Source organism: Nyctereutes procyonoides, unplaced genomic scaffold (assembly GCF_905146905.1).
Source record: "Nyctereutes procyonoides isolate TBG_1078 unplaced genomic scaffold, NYPRO_anot_genome, whole genome shotgun sequence".
In the NCBI taxonomy this organism is placed as follows: domain Eukaryota; kingdom Metazoa; phylum Chordata; class Mammalia; order Carnivora; family Canidae; genus Nyctereutes; species Nyctereutes procyonoides.
In genome coordinates this window covers 3569444-3590944 of record NW_026575052.1, presented here as the reverse complement: position 1 = coordinate 3590944, position 21501 = coordinate 3569444, and the positions used below count along the sequence as shown (strand labels likewise).

General features: G+C 44.4%; 1 protein-coding gene across 3 annotated transcripts in view; it reads right to left on the bottom strand.

The window, feature by feature from the left end:
• DDI2 (DNA damage inducible 1 homolog 2) overlaps window positions 1-20488 on the bottom strand; it is a 42123-nt gene extending 21635 nt beyond the window's left edge. For all 3 annotated transcript variants that reach the window (XM_055331328.1, XM_055331330.1, XM_055331331.1), the window contains exons 1-5: window positions 20169-20488; window positions 11747-11876; window positions 8904-9140; window positions 7025-7151; window positions 3257-3384 (exon numbers count right to left, since the gene is read on the bottom strand). In XM_055331328.1, coding sequence (XP_055187303.1) covers window positions 3257-3384; window positions 7025-7151; window positions 8904-9140; window positions 11747-11876; window positions 20169-20306 — 760 coding nt within the window. In that variant the 5' untranslated portion in view covers window positions 20307-20488. The remainder of the gene's footprint in view (window positions 1-3256; window positions 3385-7024; window positions 7152-8903; window positions 9141-11746; window positions 11877-20168) is intronic.
• Between the last annotated feature and the right edge of the window lie 1013 nt (window positions 20489-21501).

The window sequence follows — 21501 nt, the reverse complement described above, 5'->3', positions numbered from 1 at the left end:
GGGCAGAGAGCAAGTACACACCCAAACTTTGGTCTGTGTAAAATTATTCATACCTAGCTTAATCGCCCTTAATTGCTCCTGCCATGCTTAATTCAACTTTTAGTTCCACACTGGAATCTGAAACACAGTGCAGAAACCTCACAAGGAGCAAAAGAATATTGTTTATTTTTTTTTAATTAAAAAAAATGCATTTATTTATTTTTTTTTTGCATTTATTTTTTTAAAGAATATTTTGTTTAAATAGAACAATTAGATGATATTTTAAAACTTCACTGACAGAAAACAAAACTACCTAGAGAGGGCTTCCAGAAACTCAAAACTACGTCTACAAATGGAAATGCTAAGTTAACTATTTCTTTACTCTCAGATCCATCTCCACTGAGCATCTCTAAACATCTTATCAGACTATTTTTATTTCAAACTTTGGGACACTGTAATTTACCAGGTAAAACCTGCAGTCTGTTAAATAAATAAGAGCTGAACTCCCCATCTCTGGTCAACCATCACACTGTTTCCTTTGGGAAGAGGGCAGTTATTAGGACCTTTTCTCACGTGTACTCACCCACACAGCCAGAGCAGCCCTGTGCAGGAGACAGACATCTCTCTCTTTTTCCCCTACAGTTCTAATCTCTTCCAAAGACTCTAGTCTACATACCTGAGGGCTCCACATTTCCATCTCAAAGCCTACAGGTAAAAAATTTTCTCCCTAAGTAATTTGCACTTTGGATTTCTCTCCTTACCAGTGGAATTACTTTCTTGCAACATAAAACTTTGGACTGTTCACTTGTGACTGCTTGTCTTTTAGCCTTCTCCCCACTCTCAAATTCTGCTTCAACCCTGTAAGTTTTATGCAGTTTTTGTTTCTGACTTTCCTTCTTCTAACTATAGCAATCAGCCTAGCTCACATCCTATTCCCCTCACTAGTGACAGTTTCTCTGCTTTCCAAACCACCCTGCAGAGGTTTAATTTAAAACAAGGGAACGGTTCTGACCCTGAGGGATACAGAATTTTCCAGATCTGTCACTGTCTGCAGTCTTCCTCAAATATCACCTTCTTTAGGTCACTTATTCATCTGTTCAAAAATCCTCAATGGCTCCTCCTCTTTATAAGATTAGCTTCAAACCACCTTGCCACAGCATCAAGAGTCCACCTCAATCTGGCCAAACTGCCTCCTGCTACAGACTGGACGTATGTGTCCCTCTAAAATTCCTATGTTGAAACCATCACATTCCTAATGTGATGGCATTAGGAGGTGGGGCCTTTGGGAGGTGATCAAGTCATGGAGGTGAAAGATGAAGCTCTCAGGAATGCGATGAGCGTCCTTATACAAGAGACCCCAGAGAGCTCCCCCTCACCCTTTCTGCCATGTGAGGATGCAGTGAGATGAACTTCTGTGACCTAGGAAGTGGGTCCTCAGCAGATACTGAACCTACCTGCACTTTCACCTTAGATTCCCTAGGCTCCAGAACTATGAGAAATAAATCTGTGTTTAAAAGCCCCTAGTCGATGATGGTACTCTTAAAGCAGCCCGAACAGACACAGCTACCAGCCTCATATTCTGTTATAAACCCTCCACTGACAGGACCAAGCTGTCCCTCTGCCTCTTACTCCCGCTGACCTTCCTGCAGGGTACCCCCTGCTGCCCCCTTCTCTGAATGCCAGTTATCCCTTAGGCCCAGCTCAAACCACCCCCTCTCCCCAACTGACTGGCCTAGCCCAGTGATCTCCTCTCTCATGCAGTTCCAACACTTCCTGTTCACTTTACTCATTAGGCACCTTACACCTAATGGGTATTGAAAGTTCCTGGCATTTGAGGAAGGTTAGATTCAAGAGGGCCCAGCAAAAATGAAGAAAAAAACTGGAGAAGGCAATCTCTTTTTTCTTCCTCTCTCTCCACTCTACTCCACAAAAGCTACCTATTGACTTAAAGTAAGCAAGCCCAAGACCAGAAGGGCCCCTTTCGCCACTCTCTTGCCTTTCCTCAAGCCTCGGCTCAAAGTCCTGAACTCTGTGGAGATAGGGCAGTTTAGGTGCCCGCTCTGGGGAAGCCAGGCCTAAGCACCCCGGTCAGAGGGAGAATGTGGTCTTGACGGGTATTCAACACACATATGATATTTGCAGTCATTGAATCGTGGCACCAAACAGATCAGGGGCTGAATCCAAAGTCTACTACTTGTGAACTCTGTCTACCTGAAGAGTGGGATCACCTCTCTAAAGCTTTCTCATCTATCAAATAGGTTGAACAGTTGAATATGGCACATAGGGATAACCTGAGGATTACATGAAATTAAGATGATTTATAGTAAGCACTTAGTATGTATGGTGCCTGGCACACAGTAAGGGCCCAATAAATGTTGAGTGCTAATATTAGGGTCTCTTACATACGTATTTGTCTCTCTCACTCATAAGAGCTCCATGAAGCACCAGTTAGTGAGTCTTACTCCCAAACACTCAGCACAAGTGCCCTGCCTACAGCATTCAACAGACATTTTTTAAACTGAATAATTAGCAGATTTGTCCCTCCCAGGAAAGTATGCATCTTAAATACAAACTCCTAATGACAGCTGAAACCTAGCATGTTCTCAAATAATTGTGCATGAACAAATGGAAGAAAATATTACTTGAGCAGGGCCTTTTACTATTCTAGGAACTCAACCTAGTTGACAGCCTGAGTGAGCTACACAGAATTAAGACATACAAGACCACCAAGCCACACCCACACAGCGCTGTGTGATCTTATTAAAAAGCAGTTATTACTGTGAGAAAAGGTGCTAGCTGGTATAAGGATTATTTAAATCCTCAAGTGGGAAACTCCCTGTCTTCTGACCTGGCTGTTAGGTTAAGGGCAAGAACCCTGATTCATACAAGCTTCAACTCCTCAGTTCCTGGCAAAGTGCTGGCACACAGGCCATGCTGAAATATTTGTCTGACCTATACCATACTCAGCTGCTTCTTACAGCTCCTTCTAAACCCATTTACTCCCAAATTTCTTACAGAGGTATCCTAAAAAGTCAGGATGCCAAGTAAGGGGAGGTAGGAAGATGGAGGACATACTGCAAAATTCAAAACCAGTTAAGAAATGTTTCAGGAATAAACCTGCTACAAACAAACAAACCGACTGGCAAGTGAAGTAGCCCCCAGGCTTATTAGCAGTGCAGAGGACTACTGCCAGCTTTAACAGGCATCAGAGTCTCTCCTTCTCCCTGCATCAGGTCAGAATGTCAGACAGATGGAAAGACAAAGACGGAGACATCACCTGAGTCAACAAAGGCTTTCACAGGATGTCCATTCACTTTGCAGTTAATATAAAGCATCACTACTTGGCCAAAACTTTCGGGAGCCTCTTCCATAGCTATTGTCATGTTTTCCTCAATGTTCTGTTGCCTGTAACAAACCAAAACCAAGTATAGTAAAATCATTATTTGCAGGAAGAGAAATCTGTTTCAAAGTCACAATATTAAAAACAGATTTGGCTTTCTCTTCAACCAGGTGGCTAAGTGGCAGACGCAGACATTGACCTTTGTGAAGACCCTGACGGGCAAGACCAGCAGTATCTGATTTTTGTGGGCAAACCGCTGAAGGATGGGCACACTCTCAGATGACAACAGCCAGAAAGAGTCCACCCTGCACTTGGTGCTGTCTGCAGAGTGGCACCATCAAGCCTTCCCTCCGCCAGCTGGCCCAAAAACACAACTGCGACGAGGTATCTGCCGCAAGTGTTTTCCTTGCTTGCACCCGTGCTCTGTCAACTGCTTTAAGAAGAAGCGGGGCCACACCAACCATCTGCATTCCAAGAAGAAGGTCAAATAAGGCCCCTCCGCTAGGTCTTCCTTTGCCTGCCGGGCAGCCTCCTGCCCAAGCCCAAGTACCAAGCCTTGGTACTTCAATAAAGATTCCCTTTCCTTACTGGGGGGGAAAAAAAAAAAAAAACAACCCACAGATCAGTCACATCTTTTGCCCCTAGTATAGAAGCTGAGTCATGGAAATGAACACTGGTGCTCTTTCCCACAACAGGTGAGGTAGTGAGATACAGCTGGCAGAAAATCTAAAGGCACACACATGGCTTTCTCACAAAAGACAGCTCTGCTTCCTTTACAAGCTCAGAACCAGGAAAATTAACCTCTGGAGAGTAAGGGTCACAACTTTTAATTCTGTAGAATGTCAGAATTTCACAAATGCTCAATTTTTACCAGAGGATTTACTGGGTATCTGGATGCATTTTCTATGACCAGTGCATCAGAAATAGCTGGCAAATATAATACATGGGTGTTAACGGATTGTGCTGTGTCTGTGCTTAATCCCCGAGACTGGGTTTTCTACCTGTGAATGAGGGTAATGACGCCTATTATAGCGTGGCTAAGAGGCAGAAAGCACCCAGAATACACTGTTAACAGAAGAGGAGACACTCAGCAAATGCTGCATCTAACTATCTGGCTATCACTTAGAAAACCACACACAAAAATGACAGTTAACTTGGTCTGTCAAAACCGTTTCTTCAAACATCAGACATATTCTAATTCCTACACGAGAAAGGGAGGGATTTAAAAGGGAGTTCTAGCTTACTCCCACATTTCATGCCTTCATTCTCCACCTCCTTCTAAAAACATTACCAAACACTACCAACATTAATGGAAACGAGGGCAGGGGCTGGGCAACGTACCTAAGACTGAGACACAAACAGAACAGGGCCCGAGGATGGGGATAACTTACAGCTACTGACCACCATCTGTCTGTGTAAGCAAACTTCCTCAGGACTGCAACTGCACCGTTCGTTTCCATACTGTCATACCATGAAAGGCTGCTCTGGTACTGCAGTGGCATACAGGAGTCCTAGTGACAGAGACGGCATGGCCTGCAAACCCTAAAGTATTCGTTTCTTTATGGAAAAAGTTTGCTGACCCCTGCTCTAACTCTAGTGCCTATCCTTTTTTGCAGTAATACTCTACCTTGAACTGAACTGATGGTTTTATGAGCCATTCTGTAATAATATATGAAACTTTTCAGAAAATCAAAGGCATACTTGTTTTATTTAGTCAGGGAGATATGCAGGCTATTATACCCCAGTGTACATATACCCTGAGTAATCACTGGTGCAGCGTACCAAATAAAACTTTAAGAGGCATTTGATAGAATTACACAGCTTTTCTCTTATGCCACATTATTAAATTTAGAAATGAACTAAAATTAGTTGTACACTCCTGACCTTGCATGGACTCCAACCAAGATAAATTTCAGCAAAATCCGATTCTGAGATAATACCAGTCGCTTTGGCTCTTCTGGGCCCTAGATGTAGAGTCACTTTAGAGGCACGAGGTCTTTTTTAAAAGAGTGTACTCATTACCCCATTTCCTTAATCTCCCTTGGACCCTCAAAGCTACACGAATATGCTTCATCTCACTGCTACTCTGCCAACAGCAGCACAATGTTGGCACCCTCCCTCCCACCACTCCTGCTTCCTGGGTTGAACACATCTATTCATGAGAATTGTGTCCGGTTCCCTCAGAGCTGCAATGAGGTCTAGTTCAGAGAACACAAATTTCTTCCTATTTCTCTTGGTAGATTTAAGTAGTGAGATGTTTTTTCAAAGACACTCATACACGAATACATTGATGCAATGAATGGGGGCACTTAACAGGAACACAAATGAATGGCTTGGGGCTGTCAACTGATTCTGACATATAATTTAAATTTCCCTGATTTCAAATGAAGTTAGAGAAGAAAAGAAATAAAATAATCATTACTTGACTTCCAAGCTGACAGTATAAAAAAAATGACCCAGTTGGGCTTCATTCAAGTAACAAAAGAATATGACAAAGAAGAACAGAGTTCTTAGTTATCCTGCAGCCCACCCTTACTAGCAAGAGGTACATTCCATGCCCCCCGGTGGACACCTGAAACCACAAAGAGTACCGAATCCTCTACATGCTGGTCTTTTTCTGTGCACAAATACCTATGATTAAGCTGCGTTTATCAGTAAAGCACAGTAAGAGAGAAGCAACAATCACTAATAATAAAACAATAATTATAATATTCTGTAATAAACACTATATGAATGCACTCTCTCAAAATATCTTACTGGACTGTATTCATCCTTCTCATGATGTGAGATGATAAAATGCTTACATAATAAGATGAAGTGAGGTGAATGACATAGGTTTTGTGACATGGTATTAGGCTACTAGTGATCTTCTGATTTATCTGCTTCTGGACTATATTTACCCACGGGAACATGAGACTGGATAAGGCTGGGGACTATGCACTAAGGCCTTCACTATTCACAACAAGACCTGAATGGGAGTTGGGAGCAGTTGTTCTTTCATTCTAAGGGACAAAAGGGCATCATCTTGCCTGTGACTAGTAATGTGACCAAAGCTGGCATTAGCATCACTGTACCTGCTCTGGCCCCACCTCTTAAGATTCCGATCCATCAGATTTGGGAGTAAAGCACAAGCACCTGCATTTTTAAAGCTTCTTATGTGATTTTAACATAGCCCCAGGTGAGAACCACAGCATCAGAGAAGCTGGAGCTGGAAAAGTGTCTGGCACTCAGTTTATCCACTGAGCCAGGGCAAGAACGGTAGGACGAAAGCAGACCTAGGACTGCAGGGTTCCATCTGTCCTGAGCTCTGTCTCTAATCCACTCATGCTCAAGTCTGGGTTTAAATTGGGACTCACGTATTATGTCTCAGGATTGAGATTCCAGTCAGTCAGCCTGTAGAGCCAGCCTAACAGGCTCACCAAGCTGGGGATTCTGCTCAATCCTGGGGTCATCTACCTGCAGTTGCATTAATGATGCACTGTGGACTAGTCTCGGAGTCTTCAGTAAAGTTTTCGAAGAGAAAGTTTTGTAATGTTGAATCAACGGGTGAGGAAAAGAGAAGAATGACCTATAGGACTGCAGCTGCTATCTCAAATATGAAACAGGGACATTATGTTAGAGCAGATGCCCACCTGATAGCGGGTCACCTGTCATTTGGGAACTCCGGATTCTCTAAAGCTTGCTCTTTAGGTAAAGGGTCATTACCTTATATCTTCTTCTATTTTTGCCTGAGCTTCAAGATCAAAAGGGTCAGCAGAAAAGAGACGAATCCTTTCTTGCTCTCTCCGGGCTCGGTCCTGCTGCTGCTCCACCAGGACCCTAGAAAATTTCTCTACAAAAATAAGGGGGAAAGTCTTGAGTACCACTCTATTTCCATTCTTTATTAGTACTTTTCCAGATCAAATTGTTTCTCAAGATACAACTGTAAAGAGATGCGGAAAGGATGCCTCAGAATTACTGTAAATGAGCAATTACATTCATTTGCTATTTTCTAAGGCAAGACTATGTCACCTAAATTTAGTACAAAGAAATAATTTGCAAAAATCATTTCTTCCTGTAAGAAGTCATCCCTACATCCTAGCATCTCTGCTAATACTTCGATTGAAATCAGTGGGGATAACTATCTGCGTAGCAGATAAATGGCTCCACTGCTCTCCCCAGCTGCCCCTATTAACCTGTTATCTGGAAATAAAACAGAGCACGACAACAGGGAATGTAGTCAATGATACTGTAATGACAAATGGTAGCTGCGCTTGTGGTGAGCACAGCATAAGGCAGAGACTTGATGAATCACTGTGTTGTATACCTGAAACTAGGGTAACATTGTGTATCAACTACGCTTCAATTAAAAAAAAACAGAGCACTACAACCCTGTTTTTTCCTCTTCTGGTTTTCCTCCCTGTACAAACCCTCTGCCTTAAACCAGGTAAGTTAAATGCAAACTACTGTTAGCCTACCTACCTGACCTAACGAATTGGCAGCAAAGTGAGTAAAGAGAAAATACTGCTTGCTACAAAGTGTACGTTACAGGGGCCACCTTAAATTTCTTAAATGAGGATGCATTTCAACGTATAAACTTAAGTATGCCATCATCAAGGTCTCTGGTGACTAGATATGGGCTACATAAGAAATTAAAGACACCAAGATAATGGTCATATGAACTATTAATACACACAAAACGAATGAATCTAGAACACATTCAATTGAGCAAAAGAAGCCTGATGTGAGAGAGGACATATCGTATGATTCCATTTACGTGCTGATCAAAACCACAATTATCAGAATGGCAGTAGTCCATAAGGGGAAGAAACTGACTCGCTGCAGAGAATATACTGGAACTTCTGGAGTGAGAAAAATGTTCTGTATCTTGACTGGGGTGGTGGCTACAGGAGATGCCAAAACAGAAATCTGCATTCCTGTTAGGTAATTATTAAGGTTTAAAAAATGGTCAACTGAAGAATGAGCTATTAAGTGTCTGTTACATTTTAAAATTTAATCAGTACAGTTTCATAAATCCAAGAATAAAACTGAAGTTTACAGAAAAAAAACTTTACTCATAAAGTTGATTAAAAGTAAACACTGTTTAATAGAATGACTCAAAAACAGTTGGCAAACGGTTGGCAACAACCCCACTACCATTACACTTAGGGTGGGTGAGAATAGGGGGTTCCATTTTACCACACAGGCTGACAGCACTGAACATACTTTCTGCAACTAAAACCATTTCACCTGGCTTCAGCTGGCTTACTGGTACTCTCTCAACCTGAGAGTCTAACTGAACAATATATCAGTACCTAGATTACGTGCTGTGAAAATAATTTGAGGAAAAAAAAAAGTCAATGGAGGAGGCTGGTCAAGCTGGATTTCAGAACTCTTTGCAGTTGTAAAATCCTATCACTACTGTCAAGCAACTCAGCCTTTTATGACAGCACTAATTTACCTCTCAGAGAGCAACTGGTAGGTTCAAGAAATCCCATGACACAGTGGGTTGAACACACCAGTTGCTTGAGTTTCTCCACATGTGCGGCAACACAACTACTTCCCCTCAGGTCAGCTCCACAGTCTTCCACATTTATAAGCTTACCAAGGTCTCCACTGAGCAGAGCATCTGCCAGGGGTGGATTGCGTTCCTTCAGCAAGGACAGCTCATGGGGGTTGGCCAGCAACATGTCTCGGAGCAAGGCTGGATTGTCCAAGCCCTGAGGAGATGAAGCTATGTCTCCAGGAGATGAGTGGGACTGCTGTGCTCCTGGTGGCTGGCGCTGCCGGGAGCCTGACGAGCCAGGCACAGCTATACTACGGAAGTCTATTCGGGGTAAGTCTGTTGGGGAAAATCGGTTCAAAGTTTACTTCCAGTGACTCCATGAAAACAAGCATTTGAAGGGAACAGCAGAATATTTGCTGGTACCTGGCATGTAGTACATGGTAACTGCAGACATCTGACCTTTCCCCTGCTCTCTCTCCTACGCTGACTGAATAAAAAGCCTGTGGTCTGAGTGAACCCACAGGCAAGAACAGAGAAGGGGTGCCGACAATGGTAGTAACCCTAGATTTTTGGCTTAGTATCCCAGGAGAGATGACACATTTTTACTTGTGTTTTTAAAACATCAAAGCTAGTCTCAATAAATGTAACCACATAAATCTGGATGTAACTGAGAAAAATCCCAGTCCGCTTTGACATGTTTCAAAGAGCCTACCCACCTTGGGTAAAGAATACTATACAAACCAAGTGAACGGCATACATTTTAGATGTAAATTCTACCCGTCTCCACTAAACATATTCGTTCTTGGAATTTACACTTTCATCTCTGCATCACTGCTAACTCTTACACTCCCAGGGAGCTAGCAGGTATAATCGTTTTACAGGAGAGACAAACAGAAGAGAAGGAACATGCTCAGTTCTCAGTGCCGAGGTCACCAAAAGATAGAAGAGATTTAGAGGCTACAACTCCCGGGTTCTATAATCCAAGCTGAGCTGACCTTACTAAAATGAAATGAAAATAAAAGGGAGCCTCACACAAAGGACCCACATATTGTAGGATTCCATTTATATGAAATGTCCAGACTAGGAAAATAGCCAAAATAGACTGATGGTTGCCTAGGGCCAGGAGGCTTGGAGGCAGAGCGGAAATGACTGCTAACAGGTACAGTTTCTTTTCAAGGTGACAAAAATGTGCTACAACCGATTGTAGTGATGGCTGCACAACTTGGAATATACTAAAAATCAACGAACTGTACCCTTTAAAATAGTGAACTGTAAGGTATACCAATTATACCTCAATAAAGCTGTTACTTAAAAAGGAGCTTTACCTTAGCAAAGAAAAAGTAGAGCAGAGCCAAAATGGGGTGCTAGAACTGAGTGCATCTCCATCTCCTCAATCCCCAAAAACGTATCTGATGGTCACCCCTGTCCCACATCTGAGGCCATCCTGAAACTTATGAGACATCAATAGAAAGGAAGCTTTAAATTCCAGAGTCAGTTTCTGCCTCTTAGCATGGGTTCAACTAGTCACTTTCTTCAAAGAGGCCTCAGCTGGCAGCTAGTGAACGTGTGTACGTATGAGGGAGTTAATCTATACCAGCCAGCAAAACATACAGGCGGCCCCTTCTCTGTGGGTCAAGAAATTTTATCTCTAACCCTGCTACACTTATCTTGAGAGGCCATTCACTTCAGAATCATTTTGAGAAACTTGTTTACCTGGTAGACGAGATCACCTCCCCTCCCCCACCTACTGGCTCTCATCCATATGGGACGGTACAGGGAAAACAACAACAACAAAAAAGACAGTGAATCTCCAGAACAGTTTCACTAAATTAACCAAAGGAAGATTTGGTTTTTGTTGACTGGCATGTTTGAATCACAATTCTTTCTAAAGTTTAACAGTAGCCCCAAGGGACTAATGTAACCGCGATCTGGGAAGAACAGTGCTTGATGGTCTCTTAGAGCCCCGGTTTCAGGCTGAATGGAAGCACTGTGTTCTGAGTTGGTGTGTGTCACCATCACCCAGACACCCATCAGCTGTTACCACAAACTATAAAACCAGCCAACCTAAAGACTAAACACTGTTTACAGAAATCTATATGAAGATAGCAAAAATGGAAACCAATTACATTTCATCACACAGTTCACCTCAGAGCCCTACCAACTTTCTATAGGTCATGAACCCCTCTGAGTATCTGGGAAAGCCACAGATCCTCTCCCCATCAAACGCTCACAGCCACGCAATTCTGCATATTATTTCAAGGACAAAACAACATTTTAAATTCCAATGCACAGATTCCAGGGTATAAACACCTATTCTGGATGGAACATCAAGACAGCCAACAGCTTCCTTTCACGTGATGAACACGGCTGATAGGGAAGGAACGGAATTTGGTGGTCTGGCTGCTTACTGCTCATAAAGCTCAGTATAATAGGAAAAGTACTATGTTTTAGTTCCCATGCCTTCACTTACTAGCTATGTAACACTACAGACATTACTTAAAATCAGAGCATCATCCATTAGTGATAACAAATTATAAAGAGGACTCTCTTCCCCCACAACAGTAATGAGACCTGTGCAACGTGGGTGCAAGCGCCTGGCTGACTGCTCCACACAGGTCTGCTGGCTGAGGGCCAGACACAAAGTAGCAAAAGTCCGTGAGGAATCGCGGACAGAGGTGGCCTCCTAAGTCCTTCCCAAGGGCAAAGTTATTATCGATAACAACAGAGGTGACCATTTATCGAGGGCATGCTGTGTGCTGCAGGTCGCACATGCACTATTCTCACATAAGGAAATGGACTCAGGCAAGTTAGCACATCCAAAGTTACATGGCAACCAAGGGGCGGTCAGAGCCTGTACCCTGCACTCTAAACCCAAAGCTAGTCCACAGCTCTGGCCCACTGTGTTAGGCTCTCTCCTGATGCTTGTGTCGGGGAGGTCTTACTTGGGAATTGCACCGGAGGTCGAGGGTCTGCATTCTCCTTCTGTCGTAAAATCACAACGTCCCCATCTTTCAAGCCGTAGGAAGCCAGCGATCTGTGGTTGTCTGTGAGAGGTCTTTCAGCATAGACAATCTACAACCAGAAAAGATTGAATGGTATAAAGCACTAGGTGGCATGGCACAAAGGAGGAAGACTACATAGCGTCCCTTTTCATCAGATGTCAGTCCCAGCTCAAAACGCTCTGCCAGTTTCCCATCACACCTGCAATAAAAGCCCAAGTCCTTCCCGTTCTCTACCAGGCCCAAACAAAGTGGCCCCTGGGTCTCCCTGACTTCATCTCTGTACTGTAATTGCTGCTCCCCGAATAACATGATCAATTTCCCCCGAGACTGTTTTACTTGCTCTTCTACCTGAGGAATGTTCTTTTCCCAGTCATCTCTTTTGAGTAGGCACTATGCCCTGAGATCAAGCGATGCATGCTTTGCCGGCAGAGCCAGCCCATCATTCTTTTTTAAGGTCTCTGATCAAACATTACCTTTTCAGAGCCCTTCACTCATCACTCTATTTAAAATGTACCCTCACCTTTCATATTACAAATCTATTTATCATCTTTCTGCCCCACTAAAATGTAAGTTACTTGAGGACAGGACTTTGTTTTGTTTGCCATATCTCAAATGCCTTTTTTTCTTGTGATGAGAACGTCTAACATTCCCTCTCCTAGCAGTTTTCAAGTGCTGATACAGTACTGTTAATTACAGTCACCAGGCTGTGCATGACATCCTGGTGTGTCCATTTTTTTTAAGATTATTTGACAGAGAGAGAGAGAGAGAGAGAGGAGAGAGAGAGCGCGAATGCGCGCACGTGCGAGCAAATGAGGAGGGGGAGAGGGAGAATCAGACTCCCCACTGAGCAGGGAGCCTGACACAGGACTTGATCCCACGACCATGAGATCATGACTTGAGCCGAAGGCAGACGCTTAACTGACTGAGCCACCTAGGCACCCCCCAGGGTGTCCACTTTTAAATCATCTTCCACACTGGCAAGTCTGCAAGTTTTCCAAATACCACCTGCTCTGCATCCTTCCTTCTCTTCTACCATTCCCCAGGTTTGGACACTTATGAGTGGAAGACAAAAGTGGAAGAAACTCAGAACTAAACACAGATGGCAAAATGCTCATGGATGTACTGATAAAAATGTTTTTATGATGTACAAACATAGAAGAAAACCTGAGAGCATAAAAGCAGATGAAACACCATGCTGTGGAAAGCAAAGGAACAAAGGACATAGGGTAATTTTACCATGAAGAAACATAAAACCCACCCTGCATTATCACATACTCTAGAGGGACATTCAGAATAAACTCAGGCTTTGAAAGGTTTACTCCTAACGATTTGCTTTGCACCACGCCACATGCAAACTGAGGAGCCTGTGTCCTGTCCTGGCTCTGATGGAGCCGTGTCGCTCAGCTGGTCCAGGCTTTCCATTCCCCATTTTCAAGCACGCAGTTGGGGCTTGAGAATCACTACAGCTGTCCCTTTCAGGTCTTTCTGCTCCACTCCCATTTTACAGCATTTCCTCATGTGTCCTTAAAGCTTTCAGAGTAAGACTTCCTAACAAAGAACCTGAAAAATACAAGATATATACTGCGGAAAAATGACCTGTCATATATCAGCTCGCAGGTTTTGCACTGAAACGAGGAACAGAACTAACAGGAAACTGAGTTTCCAAAACCAAATACTTCTGGGGATGCACAAAAAAGTGATTTCAGAGCCTGCAGAGCTGACTATACTTTATAAGTTCTACATAGACTAGAAAATGTATTGTTAGTTCTTAGCCTCAACCTGCAGAGTTGAAACATGTTACAATAGACTGTAACTGTCACTCCATCAATCAGTTCACTCTCATTCTCCCTTATTTAAGTACATATCACACAGTAAAAGTAAAACAGAATGAATACAGACTACAATACAACCTGAGGGTCGTATCATAATTTGTGGGATTGTTGGGAAAACTACCATAAATCTGCGGTGACAAGTCTCACATGCTGAGGTGTGCAACAAGCAAGAAGAGGCATGCCAAGAGAAACGTCACACAGGCAGCTCTTACAACAAGGTGCCAACGACGCTGGAGCCACCACAATGAAGGTACCTGAGTGGGGCATGGCCCACTCCTTAATTGTCCAGGTTCAGAAACCCAACTATTGGTATATTTGGAGATACAGTCAGTTGGCACATTCTAACTACTTATAAAAGAACATTTCTCTACAACAGGAAATCACACTCAAGAGCATCAAAATGCGGGATCCCTGGGTGGCGCAGCGGTTTGGCGCCTGCCTTTGGCCCAGGGCGCGATCCCGGAGACCCGGGATCGAATCCCACGTCGGGCTCCCGGCGCATGGAGCCTGCTTCTCCCTCTACCTGTGTCTCTGCCTCTCTCTCTCTCTCTCTCTCTCTCTGTGACTATAATAAAATTAAAAAAAAAAAAAAGAGCATCAAAATGCTCCTCCTGTCCACCAGATCGCTGAATCTCTTCAGGCTGGAAACGCAACCTGGAAAGCGTTAAAACACTAACATTGTGTGCGCTTCTATCAGAATGGGTTCTCACGGTCTCCCACTTTATCCTACATCCTCTCATTTAAGTATCAATCATTTTATGAGATGGGCCTTATTTGTCCCATTTAATGGGCAGGGAAACATACAAGGAGGTCAGTGATCTGAGACTACACAGCTATTAAGAATTAGGATTGGAACCACATCTGCCTGACTATAGAGCACATAATCTTCCTTAAGGACCACATACAACTTCCCCAAACCTAAGTCCTGGCAAATTAGCTGCTGACCTGAACAAGAGCTACTAAGCCATCCACTAAGGGCTTATACTCACGAACGGGATGAAAACTTTGTCCACTGCTCAATGTCTCTATCCCCTGCTCTGAACGTGAGAAAGAACACTAGCAACTCCTCAACCTTTGGACTCCCCAGTTTATAGATGCGCTACATCATCACTTCATGGTGTTAACAGTCCTTCCTCAGCAGACAAGATCATTTTTTTTTAAATGGAAGACAGCCTCATCTAACAAAAATTTAAGATTCAGATAATAACTACCACTAAACACATATATGAAATGTGGAATACTGCTATCAGCCCCATTTCCTAAGAATACTAGACTGGAGAATGTGGGTGATGAGCAAACATTCTTCACACTGACAAAGCAGCAGGCATATTCCATTTTAGTCCAAGGACACAAGTGAGATAAACAAAAGCTTAGCTGAAATTAAAATTGCCACAAAGAACTGATTTCTTTTTGTTAAAACAGGTGTAAAAGTCTAAGAAAGACAACTGCTTTATAGCTGAAGTCCTAGAATAAATCTAGATGATTTTCCAGCTTAATATATTAGACCAATGACTTCAAATTTCAACCAGTCAAAACAAAGTGAGTTTCAGTAATGGCATTCGTGATGCTTTCTACCATAACACCCAACTCAGAGGCCACAAGGCTAAAAATTCTAGTTTTGCCAGATATGAGAACATGTAACAGGAAAAATGATATTGCTACAGTCTTAAGCTGCAAAACTGGCACACCTGCTAGTACTTATTCCAGAGGCGGCACCCTTGAGACTGAATTCTACTCTTTTTTTATTTTTATTTTTATTTATTTATGATAGTCACAGAGAGAGAGAGAGAGAGAGGCAGAGACACAGGCAGAGGGAGAAGCAGGCTCCATGCACCGGGAGCCTGACATGGGATTCAATCCCGGGTCTCCAGGATCGTGCCCTGGGCCAAAGGCAGGCGCTAAACCGCTGCGCCACCTAGGGATCCCTGAATTCTACTCTTAATCAACATTCAATAAGACTAATTAAAACAACTCTAAGACCTTTGAGCATGATGTCAAATGTTTCCTGGTCTCTGAATGGGTGCCTTCAATCAACAGAAATCATAATCCATTTTTAGCATTAAGGGCCACATATAGCCACAAAATCTTTGGACTCACATCTAGAGTGGCTACATAAGGGCAGCCCGGGTGCTCAGCGGTTTAGCACAGGCTTCGGCCCAGGGCATGATCCTGGAGACCTGGGATCAAGTCCCATGTCGGGTTCCCTGCGTGAAGCCTGCTTCTCTCTCTGCCTCTCTCTCTCTGTCTCTCATGAATAAATAAATAAAGTCTTTAAAAAAAAAATGGCTACATAATACTACCTAACATTAATTGAAAGCCTACTATATGCCAAGTGATCTACACATATTATCTCATGCAAGAGCTTGACTTTTCCAACCCTTCTGAAAAACAATTTGATAATGGTCTCTAAAAGCCTTTGAAGGGATCCCTGGGTGGCGCAGCGGTTTGGCGCCTGTCTTTGGCCCGGGGCGCGATCCTGGAGACCCGGGATCGAATCCCACGTCAGGCTCCCGGTGCATGGAGCCTGCTTCTCCCTCTGACTGTGTCTCTGCCTCTCTCTCTCTCTCTCTGACTGTCATAAAAAAAATAAAAAAAAAAAAAAAAAGCCTTTCAAAAGACCAGGCAATTCCATATCAGAAATGGGACAAAGCCTTAAGTATATAGATATCTATGGAAATGTTACTCATAACTGCCTACAGCTTTCCCCAATTTAAATGCCCAGCAATAGGGAAATTGCTAAATAAATTGTAGTACATCTGGGGATCCCTGGGTGGCTCAGCGGTTTGGTGCCTGCCTTTAGCTCAGGGTGCGATCCTGGAGTCCTGGGATCGAGTTCCGCATCAGGCTTCTGGCATGGAGCCTGCTTCTCCCTTGTCCTGTGTCTCTGCCTATCTCTCTCTCTCTATGTCTATCATGAATAAATAAATAAACCTTTAAAAAAATTTGTAGTACATCTATAGGATGCTATATATATGATATGGCCATTAAATTATAAATTTGAAAATGCTGACAACGTAGTGTTGACTGAACAAAGAAAGTTGAAACTGCTAGTACAGTTTAGGACATCGTGTTTAAAAGATACATATATAAAAGGAAGTAAGCTTAGAAAAAAATACACTAAAAAGTAAACTGCAGTTATTGGGGGGTTATGAGGTAGTAACTTATTCTCCTTTTCCTTTCAATTACAAATTCTCTATAATGAATATGCAATAATTATCGGAAAAAACTACATGAAAATTACGTGCAAAAATAAACAGGTCAAAACCAGCTACAATAGTAAATTTCAGTTTCCACTGATTTGAAATAGCATTTACAAACCACAAACCATGCTGTGTATAGAGCAGCTTTTCCAGGATCATACAGTTACTGCTATTATTTGGTATTTAAATATGCCTTTCATTTGAAAGTCCTTACACATTCTGCACACGTTTTTACCATATGCCACCTACAGGGGTAAATTATAATGATGTTTCAAAAATACAAAGACATTAATTTAAAGTGAAGCTAAGTTCTGATAATTCTTTGAAGTCTGCCCAGCCAAGTCTGCATCAAAGTATCAAACAGCGCCATGACTGGCTTCCAAGCCCACACTTGTATTAAGAGATGGAACATGCCCAGCTTTAATCACATGTATGAGTAGAGATAGTTTCTAGTCTAAATTTGTTATCATCACATTATAACTACTATAATCAGACTAGAGCTGTTAAAAATTAACACCTTTTCCAAGTGCATACTTAAGCACAACTAATGCTGATGTGAAAGACTGAATTTTAAACCAGTGATCCTCAATGTGGGGCAGGCATGCAAAACAATTCTTTAAAGATGAAGGAACAGAAAAATACTCGAATTTTCACTTCCATTTATTTTAGTTCATCCTTCCTTAAATTCTATCCTACGGTTGTTCGTAATATACATAAGATATTACTTTGTGTGTGTTACATAACTGAGGCTTTCAGTTATATCTATACACGTGCGTATACATAAGATACATATCACATTAGTTCATAAATTATATATATCACAAAGATGTATGTTCCAAAGCATCTTACTCAGAGGGATACGTGACCAACTGCAAAAGTTTGGAGATCAGTGGTTTGGACACATCGTGACAGGAAAGAATAGTCAGGAACATTTAAAAAAAAAAAAGAAAGAAAGAAAGAAAGAAAAAAAATCCTTTTAAAAATGGAGGTGAAGGAATGAGAATGGAGGTGAATAAGAGGAGTGAGGTAAAGAGACCAGAACTGTGAGAGGGAGAAGGGAAGATGAGTAATAGGGGAGAACCTAGGAGGTAAAGGGGTGGGAGGGGGGGCCTCAAGTGATATATTTGTAGGTAATAACTATAATGATGCTTACTGTTATGATTTGGTGAACGGAAATGACTCAAGTGTCTAGGGTGGATCCTGTTCCTGCCCGATGGGCAAACAACTGAAAAGACAACCGACCACCAGACATCTTAAAATAGATTCTGTGTTAGGTTACAATGGAGCTAAGGGAACAAACTTGAAACACAGGAGCTGTTTACACTCTATAATACAAAGTTCACAGTATTTGGAGCCCAGGTTTGCATATGCGAATTTGGCTTGGGAAGGAAGTAAACGCCCAAAAGGGGACCTAAGGAATAAGGAAGAAATTTGGAGTTAGCCTAATTTGTTCAGTTAGTGAGGAGTGAGGTAGTCCTCACGTCCTGAGCTGTCCTGAGCTGGTCGAGGACAGCGCCTGCCTTGACTATACAATGAACTGTCTTTTCCCTCTAACACTCTCTTCACTTAAATTTTTTGTTACAGCCCCTCTCAAAAGGGGCAGGAACAGAGGCAATCTCTTCATCTTCTCCCAAGTCCTAATAACAGCAGAATCAACTTACATCCTAATTTTTTATTTCCCCCCACCAGCTGGTGATTACAACCAGGGTAACACAACCACCAGAGGGAAGAAAACAACCGCAAAAGCCACCTCCAAATATCTGAGAGCGTGCCTCCCTACTTTAAACTGTCCTTTGCTAGCTCTCCACTTGAGGGATTCACTGTCAGGAACTGGTTCCTCAGTTTTTGTGGATTTGCTGTTAATAGAAAAAAAATGTGCAAAAAAAAAAAAAAAACACAACAAAAAACCCTCTTCTTACCAGTTTCGTTGTAGTTTTCATCAGTCTATTTGAGTGACACTCTAGACTCCGAAACAAATTCTTTCTTGATCCTCAGCTAGATTTATGCCAAGGTTCTAAAGCTCACAATAGCGTTGAGGAATCATACTCACTTCTGAACAAAAATATTGACGCCATCTGTTTACCATAACACAGGGCAGAACACGCTGCAGTTAGGCAATAGTTTTTGGAACTATTTCCTAACTGCGGTAGGGAATCAAGATTTACATTCTGGGGCCCTGGAGGACTTCTATGATTTTCTTAATACGTTTAAGGCCGTGTCCTCTAGTGTCCACTTACCATCAAGTGGAGATCTGAATGTTTTAGTGTGACGGCCAGAGTTATCGTCACCAATTCTGTTTGGTGACAGCCTCAGGGCATCCTGAGAATAAATTCACTTTGCTTTTTTAAAATGTTAAGAGCAGCTGCACTTCCTTCCAGCGGGGCAGGGAAATGAAACAGGCAAATCGCACGGAGAAGATACTAGGCCATCTTTACAAAAAATGTCCTCGTAAAGCACTGAACTTTGAGCCCATCCAAACTCTGAATGGTGGCCTGAAATAAAGAGGGATCCCGGCCTACCACCAGTGAAGGAGCCGGAGAAACAAACAGCTTGAATTGAACTAAAAATTGCCCTTCTTTGGGGGGGAGGAGGGAGGGGGTAGGGGGAGGTAGAGGGGGAGATTGCTTTTTCTTTTTTTCTTTCTTTTTCTTTTTCTTTTCCTCTAAAGAATTTAACCAGAAACGCCATGTAGTTGGAAAATTAGAACAGGGCATTTCCAAATGCCTCGACACAAGGTAAGGCAAGTCTCAAAACTTTTCCCTTCACTTCGAGTGCAAACCTCTGCGTTTAAAGGTAAATTGCATTTGCTTAGGCAGGAGCTCTCTCCCTCTCTCTCAAAAAAAAAAAAAAAGGGGGGGGGCAGATGAAACCTCAACCTACCACGGTGATCCAAACTGGTATTTCTGGTTGGGGAAGCAGGATGCATGGATTCCTGCAAACCCCAAGCTGCTGCTTCGGTTCTGCGGGCGGTCCGTAACGCAGGCAGGGTCCACAGCACCCCCGACACGGGATTGTTAGGGGAGAAAGGGGCCAAGAGCCGGAGGGAGGGAAGGAGGGAGGGGCGGGCCGCCCCACCGTGCAGGCACCGCTCGGGCTGCAGCGGGTGCGCCTGCGGTCAGGGTCTGCGCTCGGGGGCGTGTGTGTGGGGGCAGCAGCGCGCCCAGCTCCCTCCGGGCGCGGGGGCGGCCCGGCGGAGGCGCCCCCAGGTCCCAGCAGCAGGAGCAGGAGCAGCAGCAGCAGCAGCAGCAGCAGGAGGGCGGGAGGGTCGGCCCCGGAGGGAGCCCCCCCGCCCCCGCCCCCGCGCCCGCCCCCCGCCCCCGCCCGGCGTACCTGGCTCTCGGCCGCGGGGATGCCGGACTCGAGCTCGCACAGCGCGCGGAAGTTGTGCAGCTCGAAGTCGGCGTCGACCTGGAGGGAAAAGGTCACCTCGGAGAGGTCCCTCCGCACACAGTACACGGTGAGCAGCATGGCCCGGGCGCGACCCGGCTCGGCTCGGCCCGGCCTCGGCGCTGGGCTGCGGGGCGGCGGCGGGGCCTGGCTGGGGCTGCGCGCGGACGGCGCGGGCTGCTCGCTCGCCCGCCGGCTGCTTCCCTCCCTCACACGCGCTCAGTGACTCACTCCCTCCCGCCCTCACTCCCCGGCACGGCCGCCGCCGCCCGCCTGCGACTCCGTCTGCCTGCCTGCCTGCCCGCCTGCCTCCCACCGCTGCCGCCAAGCGCGCCCGCCGCCGGAGCCCCGCCCCGCCGCAACGCGGCTGCCGTAAAGCGCGCCCGGGCCGCTCTGCTGTGTCGCGACGCTGGGAGGGGGCGGGGCCGCGCGGAGGCGGCGGGGCGCTGGGAGGAGGGGAGGCCTGGGAAGCGCGGCGCGGGGAGGGAAATCCCGCGAGCGACCCGGCCGCCGACCCCACCGTCTCACATCCCCCGGCCGAGAGGCGTGTGTTTATTAAGCGCCGTGTGGATGCAAAAATGTGTAAGAACACACGCCTTTCCTCTTTGCCCTTAAGGAGCCCGGCATAGGAGACTGACCACTAAGCAGAGAGCTCTAAAATGCATTTCAAAAAAAAAAAAAAAAAAAAAAAGAATGCATTTCACCAAGGAGAAATTGAGGCTCAGAGAGCTTAATTCACACCCTGTTCCAGCGGTTTAGGGTTAAAACCAAAACCCTATGGACCCTCCCTAGTGTACAGAGCATCTGCCCTCTGCCTTCTACACACCTGCCTCCTGAGCTCTTCCTGCACTTTGCAGCCTCCCCCTCTCCCCCCCCCCACACACAGAGACCAGCCACATTGGAACTTGGGGTTCCTCCAAGACTCCGTTTCCCTGCCTTGTAAAGTTTCCTCCTTGGGACTGTCTCCTTCCTAGCTAGACCTGGCACTCCCCGGCGCCTACTGCAGAGCCTTTGCTGGGCACAGCTTAGAATCCACTCAATGAAGTGGTTGCTACCTGAATGGCCTGTTCATGGCCACATAGCTGATGACTGGGTAGAGGTCAGAAAACCAAAACTGATGCAACAGTGGCATCTCCCTATTAGCACATCCGGGGAGTAGGGACCCCTCTCCTGTTATAACAAGTGAAGAAGAGAACAGGGTGGTTGTGGATGCAGGTAAGCAGGTAAGTTGGGTGTCAGGAGAGTCAATGACCCGCTGAAGACTTTTCTCCGTAAA